We start from the raw sequence: 18,772 nt of genomic DNA, 5'->3' as shown, positions 1-18,772 counted from the left end.
CCATACCAACTAATCTAGATTTGCCAAGGCTAATTTAACACTCCTTGATGAGATGGAAAGGCTATGACAACTTAGTTAATCCAAGGCAGGTCTTCATCGGAGCCAGCTGGACGCAGTGATCGAGCTTGCGAGTTGCTATAAGATTCAGGGGAGGTTTGATGAAAGTATTCGGTACTACGACGAGGCTACTGAGTGGTTGAAAAAGATCGGTGTGACGCAGCATCCGCTGGAGAGAGAGCTGCGGGCCTAGGAAGAAGAGACCGTTGCGATGGGAGAATAGGAATCCACCGTTGTGTTCAACAGATAGAAATCATGCGCTCTCGTGGTAGTCTCCTAGTATCCCAGGGATGGGCACGATGGGCTTTTCATGTGGTAGGCTGCTATTCTATCCCGTACCCAACCAACTTGTACGCTTCGTTCCTGAATATTACTATCTTTAGTATGATGCTTCTCAAGTTTACAATCTGGAATATATTTAGCGAAATTTCGTCTCTTCCCTAGTAATTTGGATGTTTCTGCTAGCGGCTGCAATAATCAAATGTTGAGTGACACCAGCAGTGTCCTGTGCATGAAGTCCGAGGTCAACCTGGACTATAGCGGAGATAAGCAATATGAGAAGAAGCAAGCCTTAACGTAACCGGACAACGAAGCGGCGCGACAACGAGCCGTCGTTTTTCTATATAACTACTACTATAAAAATTGAAACTTCATCAATTATTTAGATATTCAGATCTAAGAATAACTAAATAGTAGAGTAAGTTATATAGAACTAATATTAGAAGATTCTATTCTAAATTTTAATAAAATTACTTTATAATATAGTATAGAGTACAGTACTATTCATAATTAAGCTAGCTTTAGTAGACTGTAAGCGGTATGTTCATTATATTATAAAAACATGTATAAAGATTTAATATTTATATATCTTTATATTTAATATATCTTTTGAAGGATTTTATAAGTAATTTATTATTAGTTTATATATAAGAATCTATATATTCTATTCAATTCATCTTATCAACAAAAATGGTAGAGTTCTAATTTTTATAGTAATAGTTATATGGGAAAATGACGGCTCGTTGTCGCGCTGCTTCGTTGTCCGGTTACGTTATCTCGACATAGCTCTTTAACTCTAGGGCATAGCCCGGGCTCTTAGGTCCCACTGCTAGATTGCCTAGCTCCGCGCCACAACCCCCTAACTCTATGGACCTTCCCGGGGGCCTTGAGTACATTCAAGACATCATCCTACGCATGTAAACATGACAGGTGTTTGGAATCATTAGATAGTAGACAGCTCTATGCTTGCTACTTGGCTAAATTCACAGATAGTCTGTACTTACAGCTCGCCGAGGAAAGGTGGGCCTCATCGAGGCCAAGCTATGAAAGGAAAAACTTGGTAAACCGATCGCCTCTGGCACTAAAATGCAAAGTGGGAACGCTTTTGTGCTTTGAAATTACCCGACTCATATCTTCTAAAAAGCCACTATTAGGATACTAGTTGGTTCCTGACTATGCCCTTCGGTGGTCCGGCGGCTTTTGTTGGAGAACATGACGCCGCAGGGACCGACCGCTCCACCATTTTCATGGACGATATAATGACTACATGGTAACCCGGCCACGAAGGTGTTATTTCACTTCACTCAGTAGTAAAAGAGCCAAATGCGCGGGCTTGGGACCATGCAAGCTGTCCTGTGCAGCCTGGCCTTCATGGTTGGAGTTGCGGCCAAGGAAGATCCGGACTATAACCCATCCTTGAACTTTCGACCCAACAATGTGACCCTCAGCATTCTCGACTACTGGGTGGGATCGTAAGTTGTTCGATGACACAGATATTGCATCGATGCTGACTGCGCAGATACTATAACGGTACCACAGATGTGGAATTTTCGTTTTACACCGGGCTGGCTTCGAATTGGAGTTTCCATTGCCCCAATCTCGTCAACACAACGGTTACCAAACAGTACAATTCTACCGTGCTGGCCCTTACAGAGCCCAGCACCTATAATGTTGGCTACGACCCAGTGAATGCTTTCTTCACTATGTGGTCCAACAACTTCAATTTCTCCACATTACCTGGTCCAAGCTGGGATGGATTACAAGAAGACGCATCGTTGAAGTTCGCTATGTTTTCGTCGGAGTTAGTGATCCCACCAAAATCAGAAGAATCTCAGCTGACACTCCCTAGTCCTACCTACCAGGTGGACGGCAAGGCGGTTAACAACTTCAACTGGACACTCAATCCAACCCAAGGCCCACCGTACAGTTTATCAAGTACCCTCACAGAGTATGACCCACAAGGGGGCTGGGGCTCCAACTTGGCCAGTTGCAACGGAAGTGACCCCATGGAGTGGAACTTATTTCCGGCTCCCTGGACTGTCAATGGAAATGGACTTTACCTGCCTGATCCGGTGCTGGATCTTCAATTTGATGGGAAAACCGCTAACCTCTCCTTGAATGGCTATTTCATCGGCTATGACACGGTTAAGGAAGGTACAATGACTTCTACTGATGGGATGCTTGTAGTAGGAGGGATGAAAGTATCCTTTTTGGGCGTCCTTGATGCCTATCATTCAGATGTCCTAGCCAACAACACTGCTACACCGACTTGGCTGCGCACTGTGGGATTTCAAAATGATTCCTTGAATGTTGGGTACACCAGCACAGCAAGCAATGTATCAAGGGGAAAATTGGTATTGGCTACTACGGTTGCCCTGACAGTTATAATAGGATTTGTCTAGACGGAAGCTATCGCTCTGGCAGATTCGTCGCGGCTACAGAGGTGCTTAAGCATGCACGGCAGTGGGAGGATATTTTTTTCTGTATGGATGGATCTGGCTCAAATGGTATCAATGAATTCGCGATAAATATGTAAATGCTTACTTCGAATCATTGAGCTTAAGTGTCAGCTCAAGTGCAGGTGTTCTCGCTTTAGACGACTGCATAGAAGACAAGATACTGCAGCCATACGCCTATCTCGAATAGCCAAGTATCTATATAGCTAGCATGTCATACAATTGGCTCAATTGAATCACATACCGTGAAACGGCATTGGGTCGAAAGGGCAGTAAATCACCTCAATATATTGTACCTTCCTGTCTGAGACGAATGTGAGCTTAGGTAGTACCTGGCTCTTCTCCCTCATATTTCTTATCTTTCCCTCTGTTCCTCTAGTCAGCAGTTTTCTGGATGCGTAGTCCGAGGTCAATATGGGAAATGTCGGAGATAAGTAACTGTTGCGTATTAGTTCCAGGGTCCGGCTGTGCCCGGGCTCGTGGGCCCCACTGCTAGGACTGTCTAGCCCAGCGCCACAGCCCCTATTGATGCTATACGGGCATTGTATGGCATGGTAAATCAAAGTGAATTTCAAGAATTCTAATATAAAGCGGGCAGCTCCTTATATTGGATGAAATATTAATGGCTCTAGTGCCAAATAAGCACTTTGGTTCGGTCCTACTGTACCATTCGGTGGCCCGGCGGCTAATCATCGGAGAAAGTTTGATCGCACATCACTTCAGACTTATTCTAAGTGCTCATTTGATAGCCTGGTCGAGGATTATGTGAGAAGCCTCGGCAGGTAAGCACATCACCTGACCTCCTGTCTTTGTAGTCTTGTTCTACACTTCACCTCCTCAATTTATTATTCTTATTAGACTTGACGCGCTGGCTGCATCAAACCATCAACAATCCCATGTTCATGACTTGCTGCTCTGGGTATCTGGCCCAATGAGAGAATTGTAGCCACGGCACAATGCTAAATTCGCAGCTCGGGAATCCAGTCGCTCCACTGTTGCAACCACACCTTCATCAACGATGCGTCCACCGGACCCAACGTACGCAAAGCTGCACTATGCTTCTGAGCGTTGGTGGTATCCGCAGGAGGACGTATCCAATCACCAGAATCCGCCAGTGACCTGAAAAAGCCTAAGAGCGACGCCGCAGGGATTTCCCACAAAGCCTCCTCATTGAGTTTCGGGTCAGATACACGGTTAGTCAGGTTCTGCACCCATTCCTTGAGCGGAATAATCTTGGAGGAACAGGCTTCGCTTATGATCTTTGCCAATGGCCCCCAGTTACTAAGCTGTGGGTTTGTAATATGATAGACCTCTGCGTTGTTCGACCCGGTGGAAGCTAACTGATTATTATGTCCCCCGCAGGCGATCTGAACAATACTTCGAGCAGCGATATCCTATGAAGTCAGTACACTACGGCTTTATCAAAGAACCATCTCGAGTAGTTCACTTACAATGGGCACCCAATCCACTGGCATTGACCCAATGCTGTCAGGCAATTCTTTCATCGTCTGAGATGTTCGTACCAGTGCCGGAAACCAGTCTCGTGTCGTCCACATACCTGCCTCAGCATCTATGGGTCCTCCCAGTTGACCAACACGGTGAACAGCAATTTTCTGTTTAGTGTCCTTCGCGACGAGGTCACAGAGAACTTCTGCTGCGTATTTCGATTCTGCATAGCCTTGACTGAGCACTGTTGACGGCCCATGCAGTGTTTCTGCAATGTGATCAGTTTCAGGCACAATGGTAGGGCGACCACTAACGGCCGCGATGGAAGAAATGAAATGGAATGCGGCCTGGCGAGGTGAGCCCTTGATTAAGTTGAGAAGCCGTCCCGTCCCTTCCAGCTGAGAACGGAAACTGGACAGTGGCAGATTGAAATTCACCATCCAAGCATTATGGAATACAATATCCACTCGCTCTCGCAAGTAACTGTATTCATCCGCAGTTAGCCCGAGTCTCTCTTGGCTCAAGTCAGCCTGCCAGAACTTGACTCGAGAAGTATCCACAAGCCAGCCATCAGCTAACCGCTTCTCACGAAATCTAGCGAGCTGTCGGCTTCCCGCATCTTCCGAACGATTGAGGCAATATACCTGTGCAATAGTCGGATCCTGCAGCAGCTCCTCTAGAAGATAGCTGCCAAGCTCGCCAGTCGAACCAGTCAGAAGGACCGTCTTTCCGCTAAGCTGGAGGTTCTGTGCCTGCTGCCAGATTGCATGCGTCAATTGATGCTCTTGTGGCCAGAAGCTCGATGTGTGCTTCTCGCCTTCCGCTTCAAGATGACCATGTAGTTGTTGGAAAAGCGTACTTGTGAGACGCCGGACCGTGGCTTGCTCATAGATGACGGCACTGGTCCACAAGGCAGCTATTTGCTTAGATTGACGCATGCGATCGGCCGCATCTTGCAGTGCCTGCGCGAGTCGAACTACCTGAAGAGAATCCATCCCTAGAGTGACAATATCGGCATCTAGATCCACAGAGATCCCACCCAAGATCCGAGAAACAGCCTCTTGTAGCCACAGCTCGATGCCTTCCATAGTCGTCTCTTGCAGTTTTTCCACGTCATTAATAGAGCCTTCGTTACCTGTTGCATAACTGTATAATTTATTGATAACATCCTCATAGAGCTGAGCCGTTTCTCGCCGGCGAAGTGACCCCTTGGGGGCCAGCGCAAATGGCCGATCGCGAGAAGCAACAGCGATACGGTTGTGATGGATTTGTCCATGGGCAGGCAACAAGCCGTTGGCATCTCTCACGAGGGGCTCCAGAGCCTGCTTCAGCCATTGTGGGGTCCATGTCTCCGGGAGCTCATCCCATAGAGGTTGAACTAGCAAGGCCACTTGGAATCGATTCTGGCCGAAAATAGCAGCACGATGAACCAAGGAATGGGATTCAAGGAGGTGCTCGGCATCAATAGGGTTCAGCTTTTCGCCGTTGTTTAGAACGATTATGTCATCTGCCCTTCCCTTTGATCGCCACAGGTGCGGTTTTGTTGGATGAGGTTCAAAAAGATCACCCGTTCGATATTCGCTAAGATTTGGAAAGGCGTGAAAAATGGCATGATACCGACGGGAGGAAGGTCGAGGGATAACTAACTCCCACAGTCCATCACCGACTTCCTCCATGCGATGTTCGAAGGCGGGATTCCATTCGAAACAATCCCAGTCCGCGGGGTCTTCACACAGAAGTGTCGGTGTGTAACCGGTCTCACTGCTACCCATCAACGTTTGCAGGCGAAAGTGGGAAGAAATTGCGTTTCCCGTGGCGCTTGACAGTGGTGCACCGCCGAAGTTCACTGCCGAAAAGCCCTGCATCGCCTGTCGCCCCTTCTCAGATGACCAAAGATCCTGCAACGCAAACGGAGCGATTAGACACCATCGAGGTGGATTGGGAGTTGCCATAATCCGCGAGAAGAGATCTGGGGTCAAAGGTCGATCCGGGGATAGTAGAAAAGGTGTCTCGTAAAATATGCACTCAAAAACGCATACTATTCCAATAAAGTGGAATAATGGTCCATGGCAGAATCGCATCTCACCCTTGTGTCGCAGAAACAACTGGGCGGTTTCACGACTCTGAGGCACGGGAAGCGTTTGCATCTGATCCATCGTTGCCAGATATCCATGGGTCAGAGTTACCGGTTTGGGAAGACCCGTAGTCCCCGAGCTGTGGATGATGATAGCTGGGCGGTCTTCTATGTCTGCAAAATTCTCTTGGTGGGGATACGGCTCGACAGGAGATGCTGCGAAGACATCCCAGACGGGATCCATACGCCATCGTTCCAACCCGAGATCAGAGCAAGCGACTTCAACCTGGTCAACAACTTTCTTTAGCTGGGGTCGCTCGCTACCGTCCACAAGCACCGAGCAATCCGTCTTCGACAGCAAATGATGAAAGGCTGCCTGTGAGTTGCGAGTGGATAGAAGTAGCGCCTAAGCCAATCAGTCAGAAATAAGCATCGATATTGTGGGACAGGAACCTCCAGCCAGGAATGTGAGATGGCCATACCGCATGGCCTATCTTCATGCAAGCTAGCTCAAAAACCAAGTATCGCAAGTCATTCGTTCCAATATAGGCAAGAATCTGCTGCTTTTTTCCGGGGAGCCTGCTGTCAATCCACCACGCTACACGGTTCACAGCAGCAGACACCTGCTGGAACGTTATACAACGCCATTCACAATCCGCCTCCTGGGAGCTGGGGTGCAGACAGTACAAGCGATCAGGCTGATCCTTCGCTTGCTGGTCTAGCAGCTGCGTCAAAAGCCGTCCTGAAACATCAGCGGACCCCATATTGCACTCAACACTCGATCCTATATTGCTGGTAGTGCGGTCGTTGTGAGAGAGAATCCTAGGCTTCTTTATACATTTGAACACCCCACTCCATCATTCCGGAGAAGGAGACCATAGGTACGTAAGTTACATAACCCGTGGTATAGGCTTGACGATCACAAAGTCCAGATGGCGGCAGCCTACATCCCTTGCTGTACGAGAAACGTTCTTTCTACGATCTGCCAATCATCCCTATCCTTTAGTCACAGTGATGATCCTTCAGACCTGCATATGAGAGGTATGACTGACGTCAAGACTTTCCTTTCTCGAGTTCTTGCGACTTGCTCCAGGCTTCTATAACATGCAACGCTGGCGTAGCATACATGCACGCAAGTTGGTGTCACTATGGCAACTTTGAAGAGCCCAATGGTAAAAACATGACGAACTACGACTAGAACTCATATGATTACGTCACCAGAATAGTAGCGTAATCGCATCTCGATCATTCTCATGCGTGTACAAGGCGGCAGATAGATGGGCGAATCATGCATTAGTGTGTTGATAACTGGCTCTGCGCTACAACCCATTCCATGGCAGACAGCATTTGCTTTATCTCTGGCCCTGATCGCGGGATGTTATGACCAGCCGAATGTTTGATTGACTTCTGAGTTTTGGAGTCGCAGAGAGACTCGACGAGAAAGCCACAATCATCCAACCCCGGTATATCTTCCTTCCCACGCAGGTGGACAGACGGAAGTGTTATACGTGTTGGTATCACATCTGGATGCAGGGCACATGGGACGAGATCAAGCGGGCGATCGAGGAAAAATGATACCGGCTCGCGTGTCATAGGCTTGGTTCCCTTAATCACCTTCACAAAACTCTCAACCACAGAACGAACTGGTTCCGGAAGTTGCGCAATCTGTTCGTCCTGCCCAGAGCGGAGACGTTGCTGATCGGCTGTTGAAAGAGAACCGATAACAGACTGACAATAAACTTCATCCGCAGCGCATGGAATCGTTGGCGAATAGAATATTGCGAAGCGAAAAGGCAGGGGCTCATCTGGATACGCCGTTTTATGCTCGAGCAGGAACGAAATCGAGATTGCAGCGCCTTGACTGAATCCCAAGACCCCGTCAAAAGGACCATGCTCGTCAATGGCCTCTTCGATCATGGCATGGGCTGCATCGATTTCCCCTGCATCAAACGATCGCGCCCAGCAGTAGTACGGAGGTGGGAAGGTGCTCCCAATGCCTAATTTCAGTTGGTGAAGCTCATTGTTAGCAAGTAGTGGCGTGCGTTAAATGACCGACAACCATACCTGGCGCAGGCGGGCATTCAACTTCAGCTGAGAGAAAATGAAACTCCCAGCTCGGGTCAGCATCTCGCATCAACCCCGAAAGTTGAAATCGCAGAATATCCGGCCCCGTGCCGTAGCCATGAAGGCAAAGGATTTTCATTCTGTTTGCTGCTTTTGGCTTGGTATTCTCACAGTATAGGATGCGGTTGGATACGGTTGGACAAAGCCCAGTAAGGCTGTTTCGAGTCGCATCATGCCGTTCGCCCTACCAATGGACTTTAAATGGCTCCAAGCAACCAGTACAATGGCAGAAACCAGCATCCATAGTAAGCTATCTTACCTATCAAAGATGTCCTTGCAGAGGCTGACGTTATCTATGATGTGGGTAGCGGGGTCGGCAGGGAGATGCGTGATCCACTTTCATCGAAAGTATGCAGGATTCCCATACTGTTCACAAGTAATAGGCAAACCATACTTGGAGAAAGTTAACAGCGACGCTGATTATCGTTTCACGACGCCATAAGGTGACACGAACGTTGTCGATCCCAGCGGTATGACTAGAACCCACCACGTAAAATATCGACTGAATTAGTGGCATTCCCCACGACCTACTGATGATGATAAAGGCCGAGGCAAGTGATCCGGTATGTTATCACTAGACTAACTTTATCTCGCTGTTCTGCGCGAATTCAAGGATGTTGCCGGTACAGGAAGCCAATGCATCGATCCAAATAAGTTCAATCATCTTCCTGACAAGGGCGCTCACGGGTACTTGGCCCTTGCGCGCGGTCTCCACTAGTTGGAATTCTGATGAAAAAGCTCCGGTGGCTCTTATTGGTCCATTGTCCGTATAGTCTACTAAGAATCGCTATTTATCCAATGAAATTGCGGTATGTCCATCTACATGACGATCGTGAAAGACATGGATGCAGGTGAACATCGGGAAATACTATTCCTGTCTGATGGACGGACCCGCTGTTGTCGTTCCGCACGGCTTGATCCATTCCTCAACCCCCCTTGTACAACATCAATCACTAAAATGGCAGGTGGTTGACCTCATGGCTTAACAAAAATTTCCAGCCTCGCAGTTTCAAGCAGTTTCATCGACCTTATACACCAGCTTTGAGGCCCGCACCTTGCCTTGCCGCAGCCAATCCAACCCCGAAGCAATCCCGGCTAGGCCTCCTGGCTTGACCTGGAACCGTTGGGAGGTGACCTGACGGCTCTGCAAAAGGACTTCGACGGTATTCGCCCATTGCGCTCCAAATGAGAGATTTTCTGGCTGGGCCTGGACTTCTTTGCCTCCCATCACATATGGCTCTCCAATCATATCGTATGCCATGGAAACATGCGTATCGACATCGCCTCGCGGGCATCGTACGTCTAGCAGTGCATTGTAACAGCCCCCGGAGGATGAAATGGCAGCGGCACAGATAGCAGCCGTTTGGTTAGTGGAAATTGTATCGAAAGCTAGCTCGAGGGTGTCATCGGTAAACTCACGGATCCGGTCACCTACGTGAGGATCGTGATAGTCAAAGACGGCATCCGCACCCAGTTCATGCATCCAGGCACGATTAACTTCTGAGCACGTTGTGACGACGCGCAGCCCAGATAGCTTTGCAAATTGGATCGCGAGGGAACCTGTTGACGTTGCACCACCGTAGATCAGGATGCTAGGGATGTCCTCATCATTTCCCTTCTCGTCTCTCTGCATATCCGCTATCTCATCATCACATGCCATTCCAGGGCCAGGGAGTTGCATGGACTGATAAAGATTCTGGCCGATAGTCATCATGCCAACACCCAAGAAAGCGGCTCCGTCAATGCTCATCCATTTTGGCACCCTGAATTGTATGTCCCCTTTCGCGATGACATACTGCGCAAATGCACCTCCATGAGTCTGCTTCACGTTACACCCGTGCACAAAGCCGGCCACGCGGTCCCCTTTCTTCCAAGGCTTCCTGACTCGTGGCCCGATAGCCTCCACGACACCGGCGTAGTCACAGCCGACGATGGTTCCTGTGCAGGTGTCGAAGTCAACGTGCTTCCAGTCCGTTGGGTTCAAAGCCACTATATTCACTTCGTTAACAACTTGCGCCCGGGTACATGAGATCAAAACTCCACTTACCTGCTTGTGTCTTCACCAGGATATAATCATCAGGCAAAGCGGGTATCGGCACATCATCGGCCAAAGTAACTTGACCGCGCTCTCGGACAATGACAGCGCGCTGAACGGCCATGATAATTGATCCTAAAGGGCGTCCACTGGCAATGGCAAACTCAAAAGTCTAACGCAAGAGCGGGTTGGAATGGATTCGAGACCCTGATTTAGATTCGAGAACTATCAAGTGAGCATATCAGCCTACAGTCTTATCCCTTCTATATAGCAACCGATTCCATGGATCTTCATGGCCCGATAAGGAAGTCCCCTACCAAGAAATTCACACAATAACGATGACTGTGCCCTGCCTTGATGGAGTAACGAAGATCAAACATAGTTTATGACCTAAAGGATGGATACAGGGCTATAGCTAGCAGTCCTTGCGTCATTTGTCGTTCAGTTACCTTTCTTGGGATCTTGCATTACATGCCTGAATGTTTCTAGATTCCGCGGCCATCCTAACAGCAGCTAGCCATAACGTCACATTTCGAAGCCAAATTTGAGGATGAAGTATATCACGAATCAGATCAATGAATAATCGAGCTGATAGTCGAAGGCTAAGCTGTTAAAAGGAAGGCCGGGAGACCATATTGACTCACTTGAGATCAGATTGAAGAAACTATCTTGCAACATCAGCCACAATGGAAGAACAAGCCAAAGACACATCTGGCCCAGAGCCAATTGCAATCATTGGTATGGGATGTCGCTTTGCCGGCGAAGCGTCTTCTGTTGAAGGATTTTGGGACATGCTTCGCCTAGGTCGAAAGGAGCATGGGCGTGTTCCTACTAGTCGTTATCAAGCCTCAGCCTGGGAACATCCCAGTCACGAGCGCAAAGGGGCTGTATGTTCACCAATTATGACAACCGATTACTGCTGGACTTAGTCACGGACTTACAATCTATCATTAGATCAATCACGATAGCGGCTTCTTTCTAGCCGAGGATCCATCCCGCTTCGATGCACCCTTCTTTTCCATCACATCCAAGGAGGCTGCAGGCATGGATCCTGTTCAGCGCATCCTGCTCGAAGTGGCGTATGAAGCTTTTGAGAATGGTAACTAGATCCTTAACAAAGTCTGAGGAAATGATTAACTGAAATATGACCCCAGGAGGCGTGCCGATGGAATCACTACCCGGTAGTACTACCGGTGTCTATAGCGGATGCATGACCAATGACTACGAGCTGCTGTCAACTCGGGATATCATGGATATGCCACACAACTCGGCCACGGGTAATGGGAGAACTATGTTGGCTAACCGCCTTTCATGGTTCTTTGATCTTCGTGGTCCCAGCATCATGCTGGACACGGCCTGTTCGTCCAGCTTGACGGCGCTGCATCTGGCTACCCAGGCACTACGGGCAGGCGAATGTAGCCAGGTAAGAGAGCCTTCATATATGATCCGAGGATAATAACCGATTATTGTAGGCGCTGGTCACCGGAGCAAGTCTGATATTGCATCCGAATTTTACCCAGCGGCTGTCGTACATGCATATGCTCAGTGCCGATGGTATCAGTCACTCTTTTGATAGTAAAGCTAATGGGTATGGTAGGGGTGAGGGATTCGGTGCAATCTTGCTGAAACCCTTGTCCAAGGCCATGGCAGACGGTGACGCGATCAGAGCAATCGTTCGTGCTACTGGCTCTAATCAGGATGGACGTACTCCGGGAATCACCATGCCGAATCCAACCGCCCAGGCTGATTTGATCAGATCAACCTATTCTCAAGCTCAATTATCGATGGGAGATACGTCTTATTTTGAAGCCCATGGAACTGGGACAGCAATTGGTGTTAGTATGAAGTTCAATGTTGCGAAAAAAATACTAAAAGCGTCATTAGGATCCTACTGAATTATCTGCCATCGGAGCAAGCTTTGGTGCCGAACGAAAGCCAGGCGATGAGCCTGTTTACGTCGGATCTGTCAAAAGCAACCTAGGACATACCGAGGGTGCTGCCGGCGTAGCCAGCATTATCAAGGTGGTTCTTTGCTTAGAAAAGGGGATGCTCGTTCCTAACGCAGGCTTCTCGAACTTGAACCCTAAGATCCGACTGGAGGAATGGAGCTTGCGCTTAAGCAACACCACCGCACCGTGGCCACCTCATCTGCCGCAACGTGCAAGCATCAACTCTTTTGGCTTTGGGGGTGCAAACGCTCATGCTATTCTTGAGAGCACAGCGCAGTACCTTGGTAAGGCGCAAACTTCGTCCGACACCACAGAAGGGATAACCCAAGTCGTTGTGGTCTCTACGCATGACCAATCTGGGTTAGACCGCACGGCGGACAAGTGGAAGAACTTCCTCGATTCAACCGCATATGGCAAAAGAAAAGGCATTTCATTGCCAAATGTAGCACATACTATGGCTACACGGCGATCCCAGCTCCCGTTTCGCAGCTTCGCCGTGGTTGATTCGCTAGCAGAGCTACAAGATGTGATGGCCGCGGGCTTGCCTACTTTCCCTCGAGCCAGCCGTAAGAACCAGACGCACCTCGCGTTCGTTTTCACGGGTCAAGGTGCCCAGTGGCCACGTATGGGTGTCCAGCTATTAGCAAACCCAGTGTTTGCGGCCAGTATAGAACGCAGTCAGCAGGTGCTGCGGAGTTTTGACTGCCCGTGGGATTTACTCGCGGAGATCCGTGCGGATTCAACGACTAGCCGCATCAATCGACCAGATCGCAGTCAGCCCTCTTGTTGCGCTTTACAGATTGCCCTGGTAGACATGCTTCGCAGCTGGGGCGTGACTCCTAAGGCAGTGGTAGGCCATTCCAGTGGTGAAGTTGGTATGTCTCTCTCACTTTGTCCGGTTGCTCTCCACGAGATGACTTACCTGTGCTCTAGGGGCTGCCTATGCGGCCGGCTACTTGACCCACGAGGATGCCATTCGTGTCACGTATTTCCGCGGTGTGCTATCACAACGGATTGCTGAAAGTGGGAGCCGCGGTGGTATGCTCGCTGCTGGTATTTCTGCCGCTGATGTGCAGGGATATTTGCAGACCCTACCCCCGGAGTCCGTGGTAATAGCTTGTGTGAACAGCCCATCGAGTGTCACTCTTTCCGGCAACATTGACGAAATAAATCTGCTTGAGGGGCGTTTGCAAGCAGACGGTCGTTTTGCGCGCAAGCTGCGCGTAGACACTGCCTACCACTCACCGCACATGAGAGTGTTGGCTGATGACTATAAAGCAGCCATTGAATCTATTCAGCCGACCGACAGGTACAATGGATCCATAGCTATGTTCTCGTCTGTCAACAAAGAGCTCTTGCAGCCAGCAGATCTAGACGCGGCATACTGGGTGCGCAACCTGGTCAGCCCAGTTGAGTTTGCTGCGGCAGTCACCAAAATTGTTACCATGGCCGAGGCCGGTAAAGGACGAGGGAGACGGCGAGTAGTTCCAGTCAAGTGGGCAGGCTTCTTGGAAATTGGACCACATGAAGCTCTAAAGGGGCCGTTCAATCAGACCCTGCAGGAAGCCAATGCTGATTTGGCTTCCATTCCTTACAGAAGTCTAGTGCTGCGCAAGCAGAACTCTCGGCAAACCGCCCTTCAAGCTGCCGGTCTCTTGTGGTGCTTGGGCTATGCGATCGACCTAGATACAGCAAACCAAAGCTTTCTGGACGGCATAAGGCCACAAGTGAGCCGAGACCTTCCATCTTACGCATGGAACCATCAGTCCAGCTTCTGGCATGAGCCATTGGAGTCAGCCCGGCTGCGACAGCGCACAGAACCCCGTCACGACCTCCTCGGTATACCTTGGGACTACCAGAATGATCTGGAGCCGCGGTGGCGTAATTTCCTCCGGGTTTCGGAACTGCCCTGGCTTGCGGATCATGTGGTGGCTGGCTCTATAGTATATCCAGCAGCTGGCATGGTGTCCATGGTTGCAGAGGCAGCCCGTCAGCTTTCAGACACTACGAAGTGGTTAGAGGGGATTGAATTCCATGATCTTGACTTTTTCCGGGGAGTTGTAATTCCCCCAGACGAACGGGGTCTGGAAGTGGTTCTCCATGTGGCACCGCATCGCGGCATGAATGGATGGTATGAATTCGGCATTTTCTCCTTGCCTGAGAATTCATCCTGGGTCCAGCATGCGAAAGGGACCTTTGCTCCACAGTATGCTGATGAAGATGGGGTGGGATGTGCTGCAGACTGGCAGAGCACCGTACAACGAGTGCGACAGACGCAAGCTGTGGCAAAGAAGGCTGAGATCGAGGCCGTCTATGAATGGCTCTCAGAAACCGGGGGCGTCAGTCTGGGATCGACCTTCCGGTCTATAGCTGGCGTAGCCTTTGACTCAGGGTCTCGTCTGTACGTCACTGGAGTCGCACCAAATACCAAGCAGATGATGCCATATGAGCGTGAATCTTCATGCCTTATCCATCCCACCGCGCTGGATGCCCTCTTCCAGGCTGCCGTGTTGTCCTGCTCAGATGCCCTGACCAACCACAACGCCAATATTCCCGTGGGAGTAGAGCGTCTTTATCTCTCGACAGACTTCTCCTTGCAGGCTGGTGACCGATATGATGTGCATGTGGAGACACGCAATGAGAACGGCGTGTCACTTTCCGAGTCGATCGCCTCGGACCCATCCTGGCAGCAGCCTGGAGTGGTTCTGCAAGGGGTGCTATTAGGTCGCGTGCCTACGCGGTCCGGTAACTCGACCAAAGAGGAAATCCAGCAAAGCCGGTTCTCGACGCTTCGATGGGCTGAGCACGTAGATTCTTTCTCTGGTCCAGAAGTCCGTCTATCCGGTGGACTGAAGAGCTGGATTGGCCGGGTCTGCCACACTCATGGAGATGCTCGCGTCCTGGCGGTGACTACCAAAAGCACGGATCAGGTCTTAGAAGCTCTCGAACCATATGCGCCAAAATGCAGTCATCGACCTCGACTACAGCAGCTCACCATCGTTCTATCTGACCCTGACATTGAGGGATCAACTGACCAGGTCAAGGCCATTCAGGAGTCTCTGGAAGGATGTCAGGTTCTGCCAGTTGCGTCCCTGCAGGATCTAGACACGGAATTGCTGGGAGAAAGTGCCTATGATGCGGTCATTGTTGATCATCCGAATGTCTGGAGAGGTGATACTGCCAAGGCCCTGCTCGACTCTTTGCTTCCTATTACTGGACCGGAATCTTGGATTGTCGCTCGAGCGACTGATGAAGAGCACGATGCAGTATTACGCAATGCAGGCCATGCAGACTGGGAAGTACAGAGCTTGATTGATGATACTGACTATCTTCTCCTTCGCCGTCAACATGCTCCGGTAAAGTTGGATCCAACAGTCTACATCTTGAGCAGCGCAGCGAATGAGTCGGTTGGTCCTCTTTTGCATGAGCTGGATGGCGTCGTGGGCAACCTCGGCTCTAAGATTGAGCTGGTAGATATTGATAAGGCTTCAGAGCTGAAAGATAAAACCATCATATCACTGCTCGAGCTGCAGCGTCCGTGGATAACGAACTGGGCGTCAAATGAGATCTCACGCTTTCGGTCCTTGTTGGGAGCAAAGTGTCTCCTCTGGGTGTCGCAGTGCCCGGAGCACGAGGCATCTGGCTATGCAGGCTTCGGGGCTACGACGGGACTTTTGCGGACCGTACGCAATGAGAACGCCCGTATCATGCTGCCTCAATTGCTTGTTTCCGAAAAGGAGAATGATCCTCATATTCTGGCGCGCATAATTGCACACGTGTTGCAGCTAACATTGCAGCCCCAATCACGGCCGCATGACTGGGAATTCTATGTGCAAGACAATCGTCTGCTTGTTCCGCGAACCGTCGCGACTGCTCCAGTGGATGAATGCATGGATACGCTCTTACATGGACCGCGTCCTATCATGGCAGAGCTCGCACAAGACTCGAGACCGCTGCAATTCTGTAATAAGTCGCAGGATATCAGTGATTTCCAGTGGGAGCTGGACGACCGGTTGAATACAGCTTTAGCCGATGATCTAGTTGAGGTTCAACTACACAAGATCTCCATCTGTGAGCCCACCGGCAAAGGTGGCATCTCCCCAGAGGCACGTACAGCGGCCATCGAAGCAGTCGGAGTGGTCCGCCAGGTTGGGGCATCTATCGGCTCAGCATTCCAAGTGGGAGATGAAGTCTTGTGTGCCATCCCCAGTGATGCGTGGTCCAGTGCTTTAGCCACCCATGCTCGCCTTCCAGCAAGTGCCATCTGGCATTCGCCATCACGTCAGGATCAGGCAAAGTCGGTTTCCATGCCAGTGGCGTTTGCAGCTGCCTATACCAGCCTGTTTGGCAGCTTCGGGGCTTCTGCTTCGTCGGTTCTCATAGTTGGTTCAAATAGCCAGACCTTGCGCGCCACAGTTGACTGTGCTCTGGCTGCTGGCATGCAGGTGTACGTGGCGGTCAATGGCGAGAATAATCTCAATGAGATGCGCTCCAAATTTGCTGGATTGCATGAAAGAATTATTCCCATTCATAGGGAGCTTGATACAACCGTCAAACGGCTGACTGGGGGCAAGGGGGTAGAGCTCAGCGTTTGCTGCCTGGGAGGTTCTGTCAGTCGACTTGCGGCGCGTTGCTTGTCTTACAGCGGCAGGCTGGTGGATCTTAGCGAGGAGCTGAACCTAGCTGCTCTACCTCAGACATTCGTTGACCGCGGATGCACTGTCAGCTCTGCAAGGTTATCGAGGATGCTCCGCGAAGCTCCCCGCCAGCTGCAGGCCAACTTCCATCGTGCAGTTGATCTTCTTGGATCAGACGCCCTCGCCAGGGTCCAATCTTATCCTTCCTTCCCGGTTTCCCGGATCGCAGATGCTGTTGCGCATGCACGCGACAGCGGTACCCGTGTGGTTATCGATCTTCAGGCTCCAGGCAAGGTGCCAATTGTGCCAGCCCTCCCAGATCCTGCCCCTCTGCCTGCGGAAAATACCTACATTCTAGTCGGTGGGCTGGGCACTCTCGGGATTGCAATAGCCAATACGCTTGTCAACTGCGGCGCCCGTCATCTTGTCTTCTTGAGCCGCTCTGGGGCTGTTCGGGAGACACAGCAGATTACACTGAAAGAGCTTCAAGACCGAGGTGTGCAAACCGATATCGTGCAATGCAACGCTGCCAGCCGGGATGAGGTGCAAAGTCTGTTGACCCGAGCTGAAGAAAGTCGCTGGCGCATTCGTGGTATCGTGCAATGTGCAACTGTTCTCAAGGTAAGTCAGATCACAACCAACCATCTTTCCTCAAAAGCTAAGCTTCATCTTCTTAACAGGACGGTATGTTTGAGCACATGGATTTCGACGCGTGGAAGCAATCCACCGAGCCCAAGATCCAGGGGACATGGAACCTCCACGAGGCGTTCTCCTCCACCCCGCTAGACTTCTTCGTGACACTGTCATCAGTAGCCAGTATAACCGGAAACATGGGCCAGGCCAACTACGCAGCCGGAAACGGGTACATGGACGCGCTGATGACCTGGCGACGCAAACACCACCTACCAGGACACAGCATCAACATCGGCCTAGTCCCAGACGCCAGCGGACTGGGCGACGTAGCCGAAACACCCGAGCAGCGACGCCAGCGATACCGACACCTAGAGGGTACCGAGATTCTGCAACATGAGGTGCAAACTCTGCTTCGCGTGATCGTCCAGAAAATCACCCCAGTCCCGGCACAGGTCATCGCCGGGCTAACGGACACGCTACCGCGCACCGACGGGGCAACTTCCTGGCAATTCGATCGCAAATTCGATCACCGCATTCAAGTTCTTGCTGATGAGGAGGCAGGAGCTGGTGTGGTCAAGACCAGCACGTTGCTGAAGAAGGCGGAGTCGGTGGATGAGGCGGTGCGCGTCGTGAATCAAGCACTGCAGGAGTATTTAGCCAGGGCGATGGCGTCGTCCGCGGAGGCTATTGATTTGGAGTTGCCTTTTTCGGCGTTGGGTGGTGAGTATCATACCTGTATATGTTTCGTTATAGGCTTTTACTGACGGTAGGGGTTTTAGTTGACTCGCTCAAAGCCGCGGAGGTTCAGAACTGGGTTAGTCGCGAGATGGGCGCGGAGTTGTCCTCGTTTGAGTTTATTGGGGCACAGCCGGTGAGAGTGTTGGCAGAGAAGATTGCCACGCTGAGCTCGTTTGTTACTGTTACGTAGATTGCGTATATTGGCTCCTTGTTCAATATTGAAGTTGCAGCAGGCTATATAGGATAGATTGTCAACATGTGATTGCTATAAAACACCCCAATGAAACAGACTGCCGATTAGTATAACCGCTATATATATAAATCAAAGTCTATTGAAGCAAAAT

The 18,772-nt window shown here is 50.3% G+C and overlaps 5 protein-coding genes across 5 annotated transcripts; 2 read left to right on the top strand and 3 right to left on the bottom strand.

Annotated features, from left to right (window-relative positions):
- Positions 1 to 1,659: 1,659 nt before the first annotated feature.
- BO79DRAFT_263126 (uncharacterized protein) lies at positions 1,660 to 2,738 on the top strand (the record flags this gene model as incomplete). The annotated part of the gene is made up of 3 exons (XM_025686635.1): positions 1,660 to 1,808; positions 1,856 to 2,137; positions 2,186 to 2,738. The coding sequence occupies 3 exons, from the start codon at positions 1,660 to 1,662 to the stop codon at positions 2,736 to 2,738; spliced, it is 984 nt and encodes a 327-aa protein (XP_025541194.1).
- A 918-nt stretch (positions 2,739 to 3,656) lies between these two features.
- On the bottom strand, positions 3,657 to 7,076 carry BO79DRAFT_286748 (NRPS-like enzyme; the record flags this gene model as incomplete). The annotated part of the gene is made up of 3 exons (XM_025688501.1): positions 3,657 to 4,186; positions 4,244 to 6,718; positions 6,795 to 7,076. 3 exons carry the CDS (start codon positions 7,074 to 7,076, stop codon positions 3,752 to 3,754), a joined length of 3,192 nt encoding a protein of 1,063 aa, XP_025541193.1. The 3' UTR covers positions 3,657 to 3,751.
- Positions 7,077 to 7,605: 529 nt separating this feature from the next.
- On the bottom strand, positions 7,606 to 8,515 carry BO79DRAFT_144325 (uncharacterized protein; the record flags this gene model as incomplete). Its single annotated transcript, XM_025678376.1, has 2 exons — positions 7,606 to 8,309; positions 8,377 to 8,515. The coding sequence occupies 2 exons, from the start codon at positions 8,513 to 8,515 to the stop codon at positions 7,606 to 7,608; spliced, it is 843 nt and encodes a 280-aa protein (XP_025541192.1).
- Positions 8,516 to 9,445: 930 nt separating this feature from the next.
- On the bottom strand, positions 9,446 to 10,659 carry BO79DRAFT_192870 (zinc-binding alcohol dehydrogenase family protein; the record flags this gene model as incomplete). The annotated part of the gene is made up of 2 exons (XM_025680925.1): positions 10,484 to 10,659; positions 9,446 to 10,425 (listed from the first exon to the last, which is right to left on the bottom strand). Exons 1-2 carry the CDS (start codon positions 10,593 to 10,595, stop codon positions 9,446 to 9,448), a joined length of 1,092 nt encoding a protein of 363 aa, XP_025541191.1. The 5' UTR covers positions 10,596 to 10,659.
- A 222-nt stretch (positions 10,660 to 10,881) lies between these two features.
- On the top strand, positions 10,882 to 18,618 carry BO79DRAFT_263118 (type I polyketide synthase; the record flags this gene model as incomplete). Its single annotated transcript, XM_025686634.1, has 8 exons — positions 10,882 to 11,358; positions 11,426 to 11,570; positions 11,626 to 11,894; positions 11,944 to 12,306; positions 12,356 to 13,295; positions 13,354 to 17,678; positions 17,738 to 18,410; positions 18,461 to 18,618. The coding sequence occupies exons 1-8, from the start codon at positions 11,158 to 11,160 to the stop codon at positions 18,616 to 18,618; spliced, it is 7,074 nt and encodes a 2,357-aa protein (XP_025541190.1). The 5' UTR covers positions 10,882 to 11,157.
- Positions 18,619 to 18,772: the final 154 nt, after the last annotated feature.

This window comes from Aspergillus costaricaensis (genome assembly GCF_003184835.1).
Source record: "Aspergillus costaricaensis CBS 115574 unplaced genomic scaffold BO79scaffold_11, whole genome shotgun sequence".
NCBI classification, from domain to species: Eukaryota; Fungi; Ascomycota; class Eurotiomycetes; order Eurotiales; family Aspergillaceae; genus Aspergillus; species Aspergillus costaricensis.
The sequence above is the reverse complement of the archived record's forward strand: the minus strand, read 5'-3'. Positions and strand labels throughout refer to the sequence as shown.